General features: G+C 51.9%; 1 protein-coding gene across 1 annotated transcript in view; it reads left to right on the forward strand.

The window, feature by feature from the left end:
* The window catches only part of Rnft2 (ring finger protein, transmembrane 2), a 52837-nt gene that overhangs the window by 1005 nt on the left and 31920 nt on the right, over positions 1 to 19912 (forward strand). The window contains exons 2-7 of the mRNA XM_052168500.1: positions 903 to 1073; positions 1538 to 1596; positions 7247 to 7716; positions 10657 to 10733; positions 11231 to 11331; positions 14981 to 15134. Coding sequence (XP_052024460.1) covers positions 1050 to 1073; positions 1538 to 1596; positions 7247 to 7716; positions 10657 to 10733; positions 11231 to 11331; positions 14981 to 15134 — 885 coding nt within the window. The 5' untranslated portion in view covers positions 903 to 1049. The remainder of the gene's footprint in view (positions 1 to 902; positions 1074 to 1537; positions 1597 to 7246; positions 7717 to 10656; positions 10734 to 11230; positions 11332 to 14980; positions 15135 to 19912) is intronic.

Genomic DNA, 19912 nt, shown 5'->3' on the forward strand with positions numbered 1-19912 from the left:
TCAAGGTGATTTAATCTCTGCTCAAACGTTGCAACAAACGTCTCTGTGATGCCGAGGTGGAAGGGCAAGCCAGGCACAGGGTGTCTCATGGATCAAGGTAAACAAACCTGCATGTGTCGTTAAGTGCTCTGAGGAAAGCAGCCCAGAACCTACAGGAAACCCAAGAAAAGAGAGGGCCTCTGGAAGGAGGTGCCGTTAGCATCAAAGGAGGTAGCCTGTAACCTGCAGGTGAAAAACTGTGCCGGGGAAGGAACAAAGGCCCAGAGGCAGGAACTCTTGTAAACAGGGAATGATGTACAACCTGGAGGGCTCCAACAGCTGATTTTTATTCTGGTTTCCCTTAGAAGCCAGTGGAAGTTGTAAAATTGTTTTCTCTATAGTTCCCAGGTGTGTGTCTGTGTTCATGTATGCACACATGTATGGATACTTGGGGCGGGGGTTGCAAATGTGTGTGGAAGTCAGAGGTCACTTTCAAGCGTCATTCTGCTAGAACTAACCACCTTATTTTTGAGATCAGATCTCTCACTGGGACCTAGGGCTCCTCAGTTAGAAAGACTGGGCCAGGGAGTACTGGGAATCCTGGTTTTGCCTCCCCAGTGCTGGGATTATACAGTGCAACACCATGCCTGGCTACTTGCAGAGGTGCTGAGGCTCAAACTCAGGTCCTCATGCATGTGTGGCCAGCACTTTATCAACAGAGTTATCTCTCCAACCCCCAGGATGTTTAGTTTGCTAATAAGACAAACCTATTAAGGCCATAGCCGACCATCTGCACCTCAGAGGATGATAGGTCAGAAGCTACCGGAAGTACTGGGCTGTTACAGTACCCAGTCACATCTGTCAGCTTATTCTGTAACAAGTCATCGCAAGGCCTGTTCATGAAAGTGCTTTGTGCCACCCAGGGTCTGCTGTCTTCGAAGAGTCTCCTGCCCTGTGCTACCCTCTGAAGAAGAGGAGAAGGCCTGCTCTCTCTGGGACCCAGTGAGCACATCGCATCAGGAACCCTGAGTGTCCACAGCATATCTCGTCAGCATGGAGTTCTGAGGTCCATGTGGCTCCTTGCTGCACACCAGGTGACGTGTCTCCCTGGGGATTCGCACCTTCACTTAGGAAATGCATGAGGTGAGAGCTGGAAGGAGCCCTCGGGTTCCACGGCTCCATTCCCTCTCAGGAAACAGATCGGGAGTGCGGAAGCCACAGAGAGGTTCCTGGCTTGTCTGAGGTCACACAGCAAGTCTGCTGCTCACTGCACCCCATGTAGCACCTGTCTGGGCCCCCATTTGTTTTCTCCTTTTGCATAGGAGCCACCTCCACCTGTGACTCGCTGTATCCTCACTGTGAGATGGGCGGTACCCCTCTCCCGTGGGATGTGATACCAAATTGAGGATTGTGCGGCAGAGATGATAGAAAGGTAGTTTGGAAATTGTCAGCCTCAGTCATATAACGTAGGAGTGATACTTATTTACAGTCACCATGGCGACAGGCAAGGAAGGGGCGTGTCAGGAGATATGGCTCACACTTGCATGTTGGCTTTCAGGTGCTAAGGAAAATGCAGAGACGCCACAGTAGCAACACGGACAACATTCCACCTGAAAGGTGAGAGTCTCCGCCTCTCCCCCTCCCCCCAGTTTCCTCCCACCTGGGGACCCTAGGCTTATCAATGTTAGTTATGAGAGATATAAACCAGACCCAACAGAGAATCACTTTGCAGTGTATCTGGCAGTGTCCCCGTCTACAGCAGCCGGCATTATAAAGAGAAAAGGTTTACATAGATCACAGTCTTGGAGGCTGAGAGGGCCAGTGGCAGGGCTGGCCCAGTGGCCGTATTTGACCTCAGCACCTAGTGGCATGGTTGGCAGTGGCAAGTGCGATTTACTTATCAAACATGGCAGAGAAGCCCTGGTGACCTCCGTGGATAAAACACTTGTTTGGCAAGCCTGGGAAACAAAGTTTATATTCCTGGAGCCCAGGTAAAAACTGGGTAAGCTTAGCAGTCATCTGTGCCTGGGAGACAGAGACAGGGAAACTTAGCTGGCTAGACGAGTGAGAATCTGCTTGCTCTGGATTCAGTGAGAGACCCAGCCTCAAGAAACACAGTGGAGGGCTGGACAGATGGCTCAGCGGTTAAGAGCACTGACTGCTCTTCCGAAGGTCCTGAGATCAAATCCCAGCAACCACATGGTGGCTCACAACCATCTGTAATGAGATCTGACACCGTCTTCTGGTGTGTCTGAAGACAGCTACAGTGTACTTATATATAAATAAATCTTTTTTTTGAAAAAAGGAAAAAGAAACATAGTGGAGAGCTGTGCTCCACCACAACATTGCTCCTCTACCTGAACAGCACACCTAATGGATCTAAAGACCGCCCACTAGGCTCCACCTCTTAAAGGCCCACAGCACCTCCTAATAGCACACTCATGATCCCTGCCTTGGTAGTACCTTAGGGGACATTCGCCTTATACCTAAACTAAGCAGAGAGCATTACTGATACGGGCAGCTGCTACTGGACAGTTGTCAAACCCTGTGAGACAGAGCCACACAGATCCATGAGACTCAGACTCTTCCTGACAGTTTCTCATGTGTAGAGACACCTGGCCTCAGCGAGCGTCTGCAGCAGTCCCCACAGGGTCTAGCCTGCCTGCTGGAGCATCTTTGACCAGTGTGGATGCTGGGAAGTCCAAGGTCAGGGAGCTGGCAGATCTGTGACTGCGAAGAGCTGGCCCCTGGTTCCTGGATAGCTGTCTGCTTGCTGTGTGAACCAATGAGTCGAGTCTATTGGGGTCACTTTCAGGAAAATGAGTGCTTCAAAGGCAGCTGCATCACCAAGAAAGCCCAGCCTAGCTGGGGTGAAACTCACACTGGAATCCTCCCTTCAGAAAACTGTCTAGCTCCTCCTAAAGCTATGGAGGTGCAGGAGGCAGGGGAGGGGTGGGTTCTGTATATATGTATGTGTGTGTGTGTGTGTGTGTCCAATCTTGTGTGGATTGCATGCAGCTGTTTTGATTTTAGGACGGTAACAGCCGCATCATTCCCAGAGGACCGGGTTGTCCACCAGTATCCAATCTCAGGCATCTTGTCATAAACTGACAGGGGATAGGTGTGCCACCTGTGGTGCCTTTGGTGGAAAGCAGCACCTCCAGGTCTCAGTCTCTCCAGCCATAGAGAGGTGATACAGGTGATGTCAGAGTTGCTGATGGAACAGTGTATTTGAGAGCCTTAGGACACGTATGCAGCGTCTGTCTTCCGGTTGACGAGCCTGCCGGACCCTTCTGAGCTGAGGGCAGCTATGCTCTCAACTGATCTACACGCCTTTGGGGGCAGAAACAACAGCAGATAAAAGCCTGTCCACCATGCACTTAGGGTACGCTCCACGCCTCCCTAAGAGCACCCAGGAGAGACTGAAATTCCGAGAGAGCAGGTCCGCTAGCAAAGTCACACAGCCAGGAAATGGCAGGGCTGAGATCTGGCCATTGGTCCATTTGTTCCTATCAAACTTTGTGCTTTAATTTTTAATTACATTATTTATAATTTTAATTACATTATTTATTTGTAATTTTAATTAGTTGTAGTTTTAATTACATCATTTACATATTTATTTACATTAAACACTATTTACATTAGATTCTTTGCCTCCAGTACTGGTATTACAGGCGACTGTTAAGACTATCCAGTTTTTATAGGGCAGCTGCCACAGCCAACCATGCCGCTGGGTGCTGAGGTCAAATACGGCCCCTGAGCCAGCCCTGCCACTGGCGCCCTGCCACCGGCGCTCTCAGCCTCCAAGACTGTCGTGTTTTATAAAGAGAAGGAATATGTTTCGGTGGAGGTGCAGTCAGGTGTGGGGAAAGGGGGTGCCTCTGTGGGCCCACGCTGAGGCATCCCTTCCCCCTGAGGCACCAGCCACAGGAATAGAGTTTATTTAGGACATGGGGAGGGGAGTTGAGGGAGTAGAGACAGAGAAAGACAGAGACAGAGAGAAGAGGAGAAGAAGAGTGGAGGGGGAAGGGGAATGGGAAGAGATGGGGTAAGGGGCAAGAGAACAGAAGGAGAGCAAGAAGGCAAGGTGGGGAGGAGGAGTCAGGCTGGAGAGATGGCTCAGTGGTTAAGAGCACTGACTGATCTTCCAGAGTTCAATTCCCAGCAATTGGAATTGAACATGGTGGCTCACAACCATCTCTAATGGGATCTGACGCCCTTTCCCGGTGTGTCTGAAGACAACTACAGTGTGTTCATATACATAAAATAAGTAAATCCAAAAATAAAAGAGAGAGAGAGGAGGGGCCAAGTATCCCCTCTTATAGTGAGTCAGGCACACCTGGCTGTTGCCAGGCAACTATGGGGCGGAGCCTAGACAAAATGCTAACAACCGTGATCTACATAAACCTTTTCTCTTTATAAAACTGGCTGCCTTGGGTGTGTTCTTATGGTTAATGGGGTGCCTGTGTGTGCGTGCGTGCATGCGTGTGTATGTGTGTGTATGTGTAGAGTCCAGCTTGTGGGAGCTCTCTCTTTGCACCATGTAAGTCCCAGGTATTGGACTCAGTTTGTCAGCCTTGTCTGCGGACACCAATACTCGTGTATGCATCTCATTGGTTCTTTCAGACACATAGTTTGCCTTCTCAGATCCAAGTGGATCCATTCCCCTGGGCTGTGAGAGCCTGCTCTTAAGTGGTTAAGTTGGAAGTGCATAGCCTCTGTCTCCCTAAGGAATAGTCTTTCCCATTTAGGCTACAGTCCCCGCTGGATACAGGAGAGGGGCTGAGGGGAGGGAGGCCAACTGAAAAAAAGCCCTCGGTGGTTTGAGCTTTCCCTATTTGTACCAGCTACGTTCCCTGGAGCCTCAGGAACTCAAGTGAGCTCAGGGGTTGGGGGAGGCTTTCCAGAGTCCCCTGGGGTGATGGGGTCATCCACACAGGCCTGGGCACCTGGCAGGACATGTGCTTTCTGAGCCAAGCTCTTGAAATGCAGAGAAAGCTCAGTCCCTCCGAGACACATAGCCATGGTGTCTGTTGTTGTTGCTGGCACTAATAGCATCAGTATTTTTATCCGGAGCCCAGGGAGAAGGACCACACAATTCCCAGGCTTTGGAGCCACCAGGGAGGGGGTCCAGAGGGGAGAGTAACGAGGTAGCCAGCTTCAAGCCGTGCCAGGGTTAGGATGATGGACCATGAAGCCCAGTTTGGGAAGGAAAGGATCCCGAGGTTTCTCCAGACCAACCTGTACCTTTCCCCATGTCCTGTACAACAGTAGTAGACTTTCCACAATTCCATGATCAGGTGAGCTTTGTAAATACCAGGCTCAATCAAATGCTTTAAACAATTCCCTTTATCTGTGTGTGCTGGGCTACCCACAGGAGTTGGTTCTCTCCTTTCACCATGTAGGTCCCAGGATTTCAACCCAGGCTTTGCAGCAAGCACTTCTACACACTAATCCATGCAGTTGGCCCCTAAGATGTACTCTGTTAAATTACTGGCTAGACTAATCCCTCATTCCGCTGAACAACATTGACTGAGCATGCTCTGTGCAAAATGCGGTGCTTTCTGGAGAGATACAAAGGGAGCAAGTAATCAATCAAGTCGCTGCATGCTCAGCTCTCCAGGGAGGGGGCGTGTCAAGGTAGAGGGCCCACCCCCAAAGTTTCGATACATTTGGAAACTTTGGTTTCTATCTGTAAATTAGGAATGTGCTTGGTAGCTGTCTTTACAGCTTAGAGTCTTCTAGAAATATAGACTGGGAGCCCTTAGCTTTTAGTGTGATAGTGAAATACCAACTATACCTATATTTAATTCTTACACTAATGAATTAGTGATCAACTAGTAATTAAACAGCTAATCATACCCATGTAATAAGTCAAGCCTGGATGGTACAAGGTCAAGGCCAAAATCAGCTCTTATGGGGAGTGTGTAAGAAAGAACGCCCAGTGCTGGGTTGTGGCTTAGTGCATAAGACACTCACCTTGCACTCAGAAAGCCCTGGGTTCAATCCCCAGCACTGTATAAACCTGATGCGGTAATGCACACCTGAAATTCCAACATTTGAATGGAGGAGGCAGGGGAATTGGGAGTTCAAGGCCAGCCTCAGCTATAGAACAAGTTTAAGGCCAGCTTGGGGATAGAAGAGACCCTGCCTCAAAACTAACTCACTAAGTAAAGGTAGACTGTAGAGCTGGCCCACCTGGGACCAAACCCTCGGTTCTTATTCCTCACCAGCAATTCACCTGCGACCAAGTGCTTGTGTGTGTATGCATCCGTTGGTTTATCTGTAAAATGGGGATATTATGTATAACTAATATAGGCGGATTTCATGAGTCATTCAGAAGCACACAGGATCCCGAGCCTTACCACTGAGCAACAATGCCCAGCCTTCTTCCCACTTTCCCAAGGCAGGTGCCCAGCCTGGTCTTGAAGTCAGGCTCCTCCCAGGTTCTGGGGTCACAAGCCTCTTGACGCCAGCCCCTCTGGTGGCTTCGCACACAGACTTGCTTTCTCATGGTTCTGGAGGCTACAAGGGGCAGGGTCCACTTTCTAGAGTCTCTCTTCTCCCCCTGTTGTGTGTCTGTCCCACAGAGAGACATCTGCCGTTCGGGACCGGGGTCCACTATTTAAGACCCTTCCCAGCCGGCTGTGGTGGCGAACGCCTGTAATCCCAGCACTTGGGAGGCAGAGGCAGGCGGATTTCTGAGTTCGAGGCCAGCCTGGTCTACAGAGTGAGTTCCAGGACAGCCAGGACTCCACAGAGAAACCTTGTCTCAGAAAAAAAAAAAAAAAAAAAGAAGCAGAAGAAGACCCTTCCCTAAGTAGGGTCACATTTTGAGGTTCGGGGGCCTAGCAGTGCAGCCAGCATCGAGGGGAGACAGTTGCATCAGTCGTGTTGTTGGCACTTGGTGCCCACCATCCCATGAGGGTGCTACTTTTCTGTCTCATGTCTGTTGATCTGCGGTTTGGTTGCAAAAACAGACCACTACAGGCTGGGTGAGGTTATGGAGAAAGAAGGTTTGCCTCCCTTACAGTTCCGGATGCTCGCGAGGCATCTGATTGTGGGTTTCTCCTGGTTCACTGCCTCTTCCCACAAAGCTCTTAGGATTCGATCCTGGGGATACAGTCGATGTCCTCTAAGTGTGCAGACCCCCTTCCCTCTGGCCACCACAGTGGAGTTAGGCTGCTCCCTCCCAGCACAGACTGGTCTGCAGTGTGAGTTTGGGGCCAGGTCTGATGTGAGCTTTGCCTATCATCTTGTCTCGCAGAAGTCGCAGCCAGGCGCTCAGCCCTGAGGCCAGCGTGGATGAGGGTGGTGTATTTGAGAGCCTGAAGGCAGAGACGGCCTCCCCTCCTGCACTCTTCTCGGGTCTGTCCGGTGGCCTGCCTGCCAGCCCCTTCCCAGCAGGCCTGGTGCTGGGCTCCACAGCAGGGGGCGGGGATGTCTTCATCCCCATGCCAGCCACCAGGGATGAGGCCGGTGGCCGCAGCACCGAAGGAAGCACCTACCACCACCGCCAAGCCCACCACCACTTCCACCATGGTGCCCACCGTGGGGGCTCGCTGCTGCAGCACGTGGGTGGGGACCACCGTGGGCACTCGGAGGAAGGGGCCGATGAGCAGCCCGGAACTCCGGCACCTGCGCTGTCTGAGCTGAAGGCTGTGATCTGCTGGCTTCAGAAAGGACTGCCCTTTATCCTCATCCTACTGGCCAAACTGTGCTTCCAGCACAAGCTGGGTGAGTCCCCAAGGGCCCTCGGCGCCAGGGAACGGCCGCACATGCCCAGAGCACCTAGGACTGCGCATACCCAGAGCCAGGACCAGACTGTGCACCAAGGAGTGCGCATGCCCAGAGTCAGGACCAGACCGTAGAACCATAGTGCACCATGCTTGAGTGCATGGTGTTTTGGGTGAGCCCTGGGTTCAAATTTCCAGCCTAACTGTATGACCTTGAACAAGTGGCCTGGCCCCTCTGACCATCAGTTTTCTCCTCTGTACAGTGGGGTTGAGATAGAAACTTTTTTAGCTGGTCTGTCGGTTGGAAACAAAGAGGTCATCAGGCCCCGGGTAGCCCAGCTCCGGCCTTTCCTAGCTGTGAAACACTGGGTGCTTTATTAGCTCTCTGCCTTGGCTCTGACCGTCTTTCAAACAGGAGCTAAAATCAAACAGCTGTTCCTCCCAATCGCCAATTCTGCACCTGTAGATTCAGTCAGCTACCCGGGAGACATTCAAGGAAGAGGAGGGGTGGCCCAAGGAGGTGAAGGCCTGCCCGTAAGCATGGAGACCTCTGTTACCCACCAGTACCCATGTCAACAGCTGGGCTCACACCTGGATCCCAGTGTCAGGGAGGCAGAGACAGAACTGCAGCTCACCGCAGGTTCAGTGAGAGACCCTGTCTCAGAAGCTCGGATCGAGTGTGGTGGAGACAAACACCTGGTGTCGAGGTGCGGGGCCCAGGTACATGTGCGCGTGTGAACGCATGTGCACACACAACACTCGGGAAGAAGGGAGCGTCTACTGAACACACCCTGCTAACACTCCACCCACAACACAGTATAAGTCATTTCCATCACAGGGAACGTTCAGAGGTGATTTAGCCTACGACGGGGGATGTGTGTAGGTTCTATGCAAACACCGTGCCATTTCACATTCAAACTGAAGCAGCCACAGATTTGAGTGTCTACAGGGATCCCTACAGTGCTCACAAATGCTGAGGGGTGATGTGCTTCCTGGAGTCAGGATGAGCATGCCTTTGTATACACATACAGGAAGTTCTCTGCAAGTGTGTGGCTACCTTTGTGTTCGTTACTGCCACATACTCAAATCACCAGAGCAGGCCAGATGACTTAGCAGGTAAAGGCCTTGGCGCCAAACCTGATGACCTGAGTCCAGTCCTCCGGACCCATGTAGCAGGGGAGAACCCACTCCTACAGGCTGTCTTCTGATCACCCCACGAGTACCATCTCACACATGTGTGTGCGCACACACACACACACTCCACATATATGCACTGACAGAACCTGGCACATAGCAGGTACTCAGGCATGACAGAGCATCAGGTAGTACTTAGCCAAGTACCTAGCGCACACGTGATTTCTCCAGGCTCTCTGCAGCACTGACGGTGCTGCTCTGCCCTGCAGTGCTTACAGACTGTGACTCGGTTACTTCTTCCCATACAAGACAACCTCAAGGGCCAGGGAGGCAGCTCAGTGGGTGATGGCGCCTGCCTCGCAAGTCTGATTGGCTGAGTTCTGTCCCCGCACCCATGGTCCTGGGGAGGGAGACAGCTGCTGAGGGTTGTCCGGACCTCCTTCCGTGCACTGTGTAGACTCGTGCTCCAGGACTCACACACAGAATTGATTGATTGATTGATAAAAAACCAAAACAACAAAAAAGATCATCTCGAGATGAGACCATCTTTTGTTTATTTCCCCCTCTCTGGGGAGCTCCAGCCAACTCTGTTACCCCATGTCACCACCCTTCCCTTCTGTCCCTAGGCACGGAAGCCCGCATGTCCTCAAGTCTCACCCTGAATTCTGCCAAACTTATGTCTAAGGGTTTTTTGTTTTTTGTTATTTTTTGAGACAAGGTCTTATTTGTAGCTTTGGCTGTCAGTGTGAGTTTGTAGCTGAGCCTTAACCAGAACTTGCAGCAATCCTCCTGCCTCCACCTCTTCAGTGCTAGAATGATAGGCATGTGCCACTGTGCACTAAGTTGTCCTTGCGTGTTTTTGGTTTTTGTTTTGCTTTTTTTCATTTATCAGTTTGTTTGAGAGTGTCTTCCTTAGCAGGCATCAAACTTGGTGTCCTCCTGCCTCAGGTTCCTTGGTGCAGAGATCACAGGTCTGACGGGTGTGCTATGGGGTTGTTTTTAATTTACATTTGTCTACTTGGTGTGTATATGTATGCACAAACAAGGACAATTTTCAAGAGTCAATTCTGTCCTACGTTGTGGGTCCGGGGGATAAAACTCAGGTTTTCAGGCTTGGCTGCAGGCCCCTTTACCAGTGCCAGCCATTTCTCAGTCTTGTCTGAAGCAACATCAGGATTGGAAGTCATTCTCTGGGAGCAAGCCTGGGCTGCAGCTTGGCAAACATTGGTGATTAGAGGAGTCATGGAACCCAGTTCCGGCCCAGTCTCCCTCCTGCCCGTCCTTGGCCGACAGCAGAGATTTTCATCTTTTCCCTCACACTGCTTCTACCTGTGGTCTCCTCTGTCTGTGTTACAAACAACACCAGGGTTACTTTAGAGTAGACAGGGTAATAGTCCCTGGAGTCACTGCTGGAGGTTGCAGCCTGTGTGCCCTGCCCCACTGAGGTAGCTGTTGTTAGCTGTCTGTCCATCACACAGATGCGGGTACTGGGGCTCAGAGAGGGCCAGCAACTTGCCTGCTGCCACACAGCAGAAGTAACAAGGCTGCAATTTGGACTCTGGTCTGGCCACACCGTACAGCTCTCTGTGGTTTCTCTAAGCCCTCTCCCCAGTTGAGGGCTCAGCATCCTTGCTGACGCACCTGCTGGCCTAATTCCGGAAGCTGGTCTTGCTCCCCTCAGTTCTCTCTTTCCCAGCTCCACAAACACGGTGGATCTGTTCTTCCCAGCTCAGGATCCCGGGCTAGGCTGGAGGCCTGAATGGGTGGGAGCCAGCATGTCCCCCATGTCCCCCTGTAATTCCCTCAGGTATTGCCGTGTGCATCGGGATGGCCAGCACCTTCGCCTACGCCAACTCCACCCTCCGGGAGCAGGTGTCCTTGAAGGTGAGTCCCCTGTGGCTGTGAGAGTGATCGATTTCCTTTGTCGCAGCTCTGCAGACTCCAGCTCTGACCAAGGTCTGTCTAGGCCAAGCTCACATGTAGTGATGAGGGAAAATGGGGGTGTGGGGGATAAAGGGTGGGAAAAAGAAGACCCCGCAAAGTAGCAAAGACAGGCTACATCCATTCAAATAGTGTGTCCAGGGCTGGGCAGCTCCAGACGGGATGGAACCAGTGGGAGTGTGTGAGATTCAGGCTAACTAGATACAGCCAGCCCATGTCACTGCTGAGACTCTGCTCTGAATGGGAGCACTGGCCTTTCTAGATAGTTCTCCAAGCAGGCCTCCTCCCTGTCACCTTTGCTGTGACTGGTCCTAAAGACACCAGAACCTTCCCTCGCCTTCTGCTGGCTTCAAGACTGTGAACTTTGCACACACCCCAAACATTCTAGAATGTTCCACCACAAGCACCGTTGGCTTCATAGCACCCCACTTTCTCCGCAGGAGAAGAGATCAGTTCTGGTCATCTTGTGGATCCTGGCCTTCCTGGCAGGGAACACAATGTACGTCCTTTACACCTTCAGCTCCCAGCAGCTCTACAGCAGGTGAGGGGCCAGCTTGGGGATCGGGGTACACGCTGAACGCCATTGTGTGAACAAGGATGCCAGCCGCAGGGCCTGATTAAACTCAGATTCCACCTGCACACACACACACACACACACAGAGAGAGAGAGAGAGAGCGAACCAGTAGATATGCAACTTTGCATGAAGAAGAATAAAACTACATGAAATTAATTTTAGTGATAATTTATTGAGCCATCAACCTTCCGAACTGTGTGTTCTGCACCTGTGGAGCAGAAACCGCAGATACAAAGTACTCAGGACTCAGGAAACAGTTACATCTGAACTGAACCCATGCAGGCTCTGTCCTGGCTACTTCTCCCTGAACCATACAGCAGCTATTTGCATGACATTTACATAACATTTACATAGCATTTGATATTTAGGGTCTTGTAAAACCAGGCTGGTGAAAGTGTGTGAGATTATTGCAAATCGTAGGAAAGAGATTTTTGTATTCATGCATCTTTGGGACACCCTGGGACAAATCTTCATGGGCGCCAAGAGATGACTGTGTGTGTGTCCAAAACATTATTTCAATACTGGAGGAAGCTGAGGCAGGAGGATTTTTAAGTTGGAAGCTAGGATGGGCTACATGATAAAATCTTGTATCAAAGAAGGAGAGAGGGAGGGAAGCTGGGTGGGAGGAAGAATGGCGGTCAGCGGGAGGTGGGGTGTGGCGGTGCTGGCTTATTGTTTAATGGGTTCTGGGGTTTTGTGGGAGGAGGTGTGGATGTGGGTGAGAGCTGTCCACAGTGGGCATGTGCTTAAATGATTAAGGGAGGAAATGTTTCCATACTTGTGCTGTACCACATGTCCCAGCACCCTTCCTGAGTAGGGGAAGTTTTAACCTCAGCAGTTTGCTAAGGATTAAGAGCGTTACAGTGGGCAAATGAATATCTTAGGAAAGATGTCTGAGAGTCTTAGGTTTGGAGAATCTCACCAGACTGTTCTCACTGTGTGGCAATGGTCAGAGGATTCCTGTGGGTGCAGAGGAGGGTTTGACTCTGGACAGGGTGGAGATTCAAGGTGGGCTTTTGGATTATGGATAACGGTTCCCTCTGTGAGAATGGGGCCTGCAGCAGTGTGGGGGCAGGGAGGCTTCAGAGCAGTCTTGGGAGTCAGTCAAAGCATGGCTCACAGCGTACACTGTCCACTGGTCCGCTCGTCCAGAATGCTAAGGTCCTGCTGCAGGGCAGAGGAGGTGGGGTTTCCCAGCAGTCGGGACCAGTTCCCACCACGCTGTTTTCTGGATGCCATCTTGTTCCTGGACACAGACTCAGAGCCTCTTTAGACCAGGGCTGAGTCATGCTGGCAGCTCAGGAGACTGGCAGAGGGTGACAGAAAAGCCACAGGGTGAAGACCTTGTCCTTTCTGGTGCCACCAGAGCGTCTCCAGTTGTATGTGAGTGGTTCCAGCAGCCGGTGTCTTACACTTGGTGTTCAGTCCAAGTGGGGAGACACTTTTGTATTGCCACCCCACCCACCAGCACCACCACAGGTGCTGCCGCCATCCCACCCACCACCAAAAGCTAAAAAGAACAGCCATTGAGGTGTAGGCACACACCTGTCATCCCACACTGGGGACGCTGAAGATGAAGAGTGACATGGTGAATTCAAGGCCGGCCCGAGACACATAAGAAGACCATGTGTCAGCATGGTCTGCCTGAGGATGGGGTCCCTAGGAAAGGATGAGAGCCCCAGGAGTGAGGTCAGTGCCCCAGACTTGTCCCTGGAGGCCACTGCTTGAGTACAGGGCTTACCCCACACCGCTCTCTGCCCTGTTAGGTTTCCTGAGCACTTAGAAAACATCTCTCCGTGTTTGCCGAGTTTCCCTGTGATGAGGGAAGCAGGCAGCAGCCTTGCTGGCCATCTCACAGAGTCTCTGAGCCAGCAGGAAGAGGGGAGAGCAGCCGGCGCCCATCAGCCTGCTGGGGCACGTGAGCAGGCGACCGCCTCCCCGGGCCATGGCGTCCTCACTTGGACTGGCATAATCTCTGTACCTGCTTCACCCCTTCAGAGCCTTAGGGGAGATAAAGGGAGTTGAGCTGACTAGAGCAGGGTTGGAACCACAGCGGGAGACAGGATGCTTCCCTGCTGTAACGATTATGAATGGGAAGTTGGGGAGCAGAGCCAGAGTGTGGGCCGTGGACTGGGACCAGTTTGGGAACTGCCTGTTGCTGAGGTAGGTACAGCATCAGAGCCTGAAATTCAAAATGCCGGGTCCTAGATAAAGACAGTGCATAGTGTTCGCAACATGCTCGGCTGTGCACAGGTGAAACGGTCCCATCCTTCGCATGTGACGTGGGTTCACATCCTCCCTAATCACTGGTGCAATGGCTTTGCCCCTTACAGGGTCATATACAGGTGGATGGGATGGTAACCCGCCTGGTGTAGACCAGTGCAGTGGACCTACATCATGTCTGGTCATGCACAGGTGCCACTTTGAGTGTGCAGCCTGGACTGACTGACAGCATCCCCTGCCACCAGGATGCCTGGCTGCACACCCACCTCTGTCTTTTGCCAGTTGCATAACTTGACCATGTTTCTTTACTTTCCCACGCCTCTGTTTTCTTATCTGTAAAATGGGGGTGGATGACAGAAACTCAGGGTTTCTGTTGCCACTGTCACTGCTGAGGTTCAGGGTCTACATTACATCTGTGATCTCAACCAGGCCTGTCAGTTAAACTAGGGGAGAGGGAGCGAGCCCTGATTTGCCAATGGCACCGAGTTAACTCAGCCAGCCTAGACGTGAGTGTGAGTCTGTCTGGTTCTGATGCCCTTGCCTGGCTTGTGACCTTGAGCTTCAGCCATCATCTCTGAAGTGGAGCTCAGCCATGCCCACTGCAGAGCCCCTTATGGTGGGATAGTATGGGATGCACAGGGTACAGACCTGGGCACAGGGCATAGAGCACAAGGTACAGGATGGTCATGGGGCACAGGCCACAAGGTACAGGACACAGGATATAGGGCACAGGGCACGGGGTGCAGGGTACAGGGCATAGGGCATCGGGCACGGAGCTCTCCCCTTCCTGCCTCCTCTCTTCCTCCTTTCCATGAGGATGATTTTGGATACATGAAACTGGAGGGGAGGGTGGCAGAATGGTTGGGGGAAGATGCTCTGTAGACAAAAAGCAAGGACCTGTGTTTGATTCCTAGAACCTAACAATGAGGAGGTGGAGGCAGGGGCATCCCTGGGGCTCACTGGCCAGCCGGCCTTCCCAAATTGCCTAGTTCTAGGTCAGTGAGTGATCCTATATCAACAAAAGGGAAAAGAGGCTTCAGAGGAACACCTGAAGTTGACCTTTGACCTCCACATACATGTACAGACTCATCTGTACACACCCATCCATCTGCACACACATGAATACATACCACACAATCTCAAATGGTGGAGACCTTCATGATGCTCCGCCCCAGTATTGTCATTTAATCCCCAAGGGAACTAGGCTCAGAGAGGTTGAGAGTCCCATTGAGGTCACACAGCAGGTCAGTAGCAGAGAAGCAGACCACAGAAGTGTCACGCGAGGTCGGTGTATTTTCTGTTGGTGACATTTGCAAGGTTCCTTAATGAAAAAGGAAAGCTACCAAGGACCAGGGTCTAAATGTGTAACCTGGCTCTCTGAACGCTCCCCAGCCTCATCTTCCTGAAGCCCAACCTGGAGACGCTGGACTTCTTTGACCTGCTATGGATCGTGGGGATCGCCGACTTTGTGCTGAAGTACATCACCATCGCCCTCAAGTGCCTCATCGTGGCCCTGCCCAAGATCATCCTGGCTGTCAAGTCCAAGGTAAGCCTGCCTGCTGTCACCCACGGCCCAGGCACCTCCAAGGAAGAAAGAACCGGGGCGGAGCTGCTGCAGAGCTGTCACCCAGCACCATGTCCTGCATCTGCAGCCCTCAGTGGTGCATGTTCCTTGTGGCTCTCGTTGTGAGAGCCTGTCCACCCCCCGGGTCCTGCATCTCTCAGAGAAGGGTGACACTAACGGCTTTGACTCTGTATGTCCCGGGGACTCTGTATAAAGGTGACTGAGGCTGGGCGGGAAAGGGTTCTGTGATCAATTAGTAATGCCTGCCGTGGCAAAGGAGGGTCTATGTGTGTGAGGGAAACAGTAGTGATTTGCAATGTGCAGCAGGAAGATGCTTTGGGATGAGAAGTTCTTGAGGCGCGGCCTTTAGAACTCAGAGGACTGAGCTGCTGCCACTCACTCTAAGGACAACAGGTTAAATTGGCCCCAGCCTTGAGTGACAACTGACCCAAGCCTACTAAGGGTTAATTTTTGAGCAGGTTCCTTCCTCTCCCCACCATGCACTGCCTCGGGTGAGCCCAAACCCTACGCTGTTGAGGTTTTCTTAGATGAGGCCACATCTCTGTGCCCTAAACATGTCTGTGTTCCCCAGGAGAGGACCCGCAGGGCATAAAGAGCCCTGGGCTACGTCTCCAGACTTGCCCAGACCACAGTAACTATGGTCATGGCTCATGCACCATGAACTTAACCTAGTGTGACCAGTAGTTAGGCACAAGGACTTGGCATCAGGCACATTTGTGTCTGGTTCCAGCTGGATTCCTCTCTGCCTGTGTGATATTGGGACGATAACAAAACCTCTCTGAGCTCCTTACCTGTGTACTGTTGGAAATCAACCTTCCCTCAGAAGTGCTGACCTTGTAGGCACGGTTGCTTGGGGAAAGAGAAAGGGCTATACCTGTGCCCGGTGCACAGGGCGCGGCTCAAGGAGTGCAAGCCGCGTCTCCTCCATCTGAAACTCTCAGATCAGTCTTTCAGATTTCATTTAGACTGTCTGCATGTTCATATGGGTATGCTGGGAAAGTGATCTGCGCATAAACACGGAATTCACCTGTGTCTCACCCACATGACAAAGGTGGCATCAGACAGTGTTGTTGGCACCACCTGCTTTCTGTTGCAGCATGTCTTGGGAGGTCAGGGCAGAACTTTGCACTCATGTGTGATTTCATGTCTGAGTAAACAGTTGCAGATTCTTGGGCACTTGGGAGGCTGTAGTCTTGGTTGGGGTGCTCCACCTGCACGCAGAAGACTTAATCGTCATGTCACCGGATCCAGAGCTTGTCCTGATGTTGGAGGCTGCAGAGTCCTGGTCAACTGCCTGTTTCTCAGGCTCTGTGCCTGCTGTATGGTGGCTTTGTATTTCAGGACTGGGAACCCAGGGCTTTAGAAACTTCCACTTTCTTGTCTCCTCCAGGCTCTGATAGGTCTAACGAGTGTCCACTTCCTGACACCATGCTTCTTGACAAGGAATAGCTTACAGCCATTAGCTTCTTGGACAAAGTAGGTCATTTCCTTCAGGAATATAGGTTCAGGCAGCCACCTGTGGGCACAGAGCATTTCACCTTTGCCATCCTCTGTCCTTGCCCATAGCCAGCGTGGAGCACAGCAGTGCAGGCTGGGGAGGAGCTGGGCTGAAGCTAGCAGACAAGCTCTGCCCCTCCCTCCACTCACGTGTGCACCTGTCACTACTGGAGCGCCCTGGCTCTGCACACACTGCAGGATCAGCCTGGGAGGCGGGAGAGGCAGAGTCCCTACCAGAGCTTGTGGTGGGCACTAAATGACACTGAGAGCAGATTGTCAATTGAGGTCATTTTTTCTGTCCATTCTGGCTGCTTTCTGGAGCAGCTGCTAAACTGTCTACCACCAGGAGGGCACTCGGCGTTTGCTGGTCATAAACTTGATCTTGTCACGACTGTCACTCTCTCACATATGTAGAAACTCTGGCACAGGGCAGTTCGGTGACTTGCCCAGGACCACAATCAGATGCTAAAGAGCAGACAGGACAGGAGGAAGTCACCCCTGAGTCAGCACTATGGCTCTCCACTGGAGTGGGCTGGGCACACCTGCTTCAGACAGCAGCTGGTGGCACAGAGGTGACAGAGGTGGGCCCTCCCACATTTGTAGTGGCACACTTGTGGGGTCCACTGTAGTCTGGTCTACCAAGTTCCCATTTTGAGTGAGACCCTTTGTAGCTTAGGGGATGGACAATGAGTGAGATTCATGCTACATGTCTGTGCGTGCGCGCGTGCACGCGTCCACCCCCACCCCAAATTCAGATGCCAGCAAGGGAAACCGGGACTGTGGCCACCTGCAGAAGGGTATTCCCAGCACGGATGTGGCTGAGGCAAGCAATGGGCTGGTTTCCAGGAGCAGGCAGGGGACCTCCTTCAAGCCCAGCTGTCTGAGCGTCTTCTGTCTGTTCTGGATCTCGGAACATGGCTGTCTATCAGCCTGGGGATGATCTCAGACACTTTCCCTTACTTCTTCCTGGTGGCCTTCTGCTGCTGTCCACTTTGTATCTTAAGTGTCTCTGAAGTCTATGATGGCAGATATAGTGAATAGTATCCTGCTATCTGCTGCCATGAAACTCAGTGGCTTTTCTCAGTTTCCCCTCTGACCCCCCTTGCTCTGTCCCTGCCTTTTAGACAACTGACACGATGGTTCAGCCACTCGGCGCCCTCCCCCGCCCTGTCCCTAGAAGGGAGTGAGCACATCTAGCATGCTTGTTGTTGGGACACGGCATCTCTACGTGTTCAGAATCATGGGTGCATACATGTGTGTGGGTGTGTGTATCTGTGTGTGTGAATGGGAAAATGAATGAAGTCTATGAATGGGAGAGTAATGGGTGGGTTGTGAATGGTATGTGAATGTATGAATGAGGGGAAGAGAATGATGGGTGAAGAGATGAGTGGATGCATGGATAGATTAATAAGTGGATAAATGGATGACGGGGTAGACGGAAAGATGGATAGGAGGATGGACAGAAAGATGAGTGGGCGAGTGGCAGGAAGGTGAATGAGTTGGATGGGCAGGTGGATGAGAAGATGGACAGAAGGAAGGCTAGGTGGGTGGATGTGTAGCTGGCAGGAGGATGGATGGAAGGATGGATGAAGGGAGGATCAACCCAGCTGTCTCCTCTTTTCCTCCACTTAGGACAGTGAGAGCTGGGATCCCATCCTCGGCTCTTTTTTGTTTGTTTGTTTTGTTTTAACCTGTGCAGATGTCCGAGCAAGGCAGTCATGAAAACAGAAATGCACAAAATAATACTCTTCTCTAGGCTCTGACAAACCGTAGGAACTCTGGGAGGATGCTGGAGGCGCAGCTGACAGTCATGATGGCGGAGCATTGCCAGGCCATCACCACAAGCCAGGCAGTGTATCCCGCTGGTGGACTGTTCAAGAACACTAAGAGACTGATGGGTGGGGCTGTATCAGGCTCAGGGGCCATCTCCAGCAAAAAGGAGACACCCCCCTTCCCTGTGGCATTGAGAGTCTCAGCACACCCTCACCTTCAGTCTCCTCAGTCCTCAGAGAGTAGGTGCTCTCTTCACACATATTGAGCCGCGTGATTTGGCAAAGGCTGCAGACCAGCTTCAGGAGAGGGGCGTGGCTCAGCCTGTCATGAGCAGGGTGCTCGAGTCAGCCCCTGTTCACAACAGACTCATAAGGCAAGGGCAGTTGTCTTGGACTTCTAGAATATTTTATTTGGGGGTAAAATTCACATAAAATTAACAAGCAATCATTTAAAATGGTGCCTTTGGCTCTGTGACACTTTGTACAATGAGTGCACCCAGCACCCCTGCGTAATTCCAAAACATTCCCATCACCCCAGAGGGAAGCAGGAACCCCAGGCTTCTCCCACCAGCCCTAAGCAGTCACTATCTGCCTTCCGTGTATAGAGTGGACTTACCCACTCTGTGCAGTTCCTATACACAGAATCACATCATGGCTTTTAACCAACATTTATGTCTTCAAGTTCATTCAGCGTTGTGCGTGGGCCAGCACAGTCACACACACACACACCTGTAATCCTGGTGCTCAAGAGACAGAGGCAGGAGGATTGGAAGCTCAAGCTGCCTGGGAATGCAATTAGACCTTACTCAAAAGAAAAGAAGCAGAGATTAGGAGAGGTCTCCGTGCTGTTAGGGCACTCACTTACTCTGCAGGCAGTTCAGGACCACAGGATAGCCAGGCATGGCTGCAGGTGCCCGTAACCCCAGCATTGCAGGGCACGCACAGACAGGCAGATCCCCAGGAGTTTTCCGTTCAGTGAAAGACTCTATCACAGGCAGTAAAGGAGAACTCCTAAGGTCCTTCTCCGCCCTCTCTGGCAGAGAACCTTGTACTCATATACATGTCCCTGCCCCACCTCTTGTGCACACACATGTGCGTGCAAGAAAACACCACACCATCGCACTGGAGTGTGGCTCAGCCTCCATTTCCTTCCACGACTGGTCCCCTCCCACAGTGTGGACAGGCCACCATTCACTTAGCCGTTTGTCCTCCGAGGGATTTTAGGGTGCATGCCACCTGGTGTGAGCAGTGCCGACAGAACCTTCTGTATGCAGGAACGCAAACATGGTAAATCTAGCTTCTTCGATGTGGTCAGTGAGCTAGTTAAGAGTCAGGTTTGTGGACACAAATCCCCGCAGTAACTACCAATCCAGGCTGGAGAGTCTGTCTTCTCTCTCCTCCACACGGCACTCTGTCGGACCAGGGGGTGGGAGTGGGCGCTGACACCCCTTCCCACATCTCTGAGGTGTG

Source organism: Apodemus sylvaticus, chromosome 22 (assembly GCF_947179515.1).
Source record: "Apodemus sylvaticus chromosome 22, mApoSyl1.1, whole genome shotgun sequence".
Lineage (NCBI taxonomy): Eukaryota > Metazoa > Chordata > Mammalia > Rodentia > Muridae > Apodemus > Apodemus sylvaticus.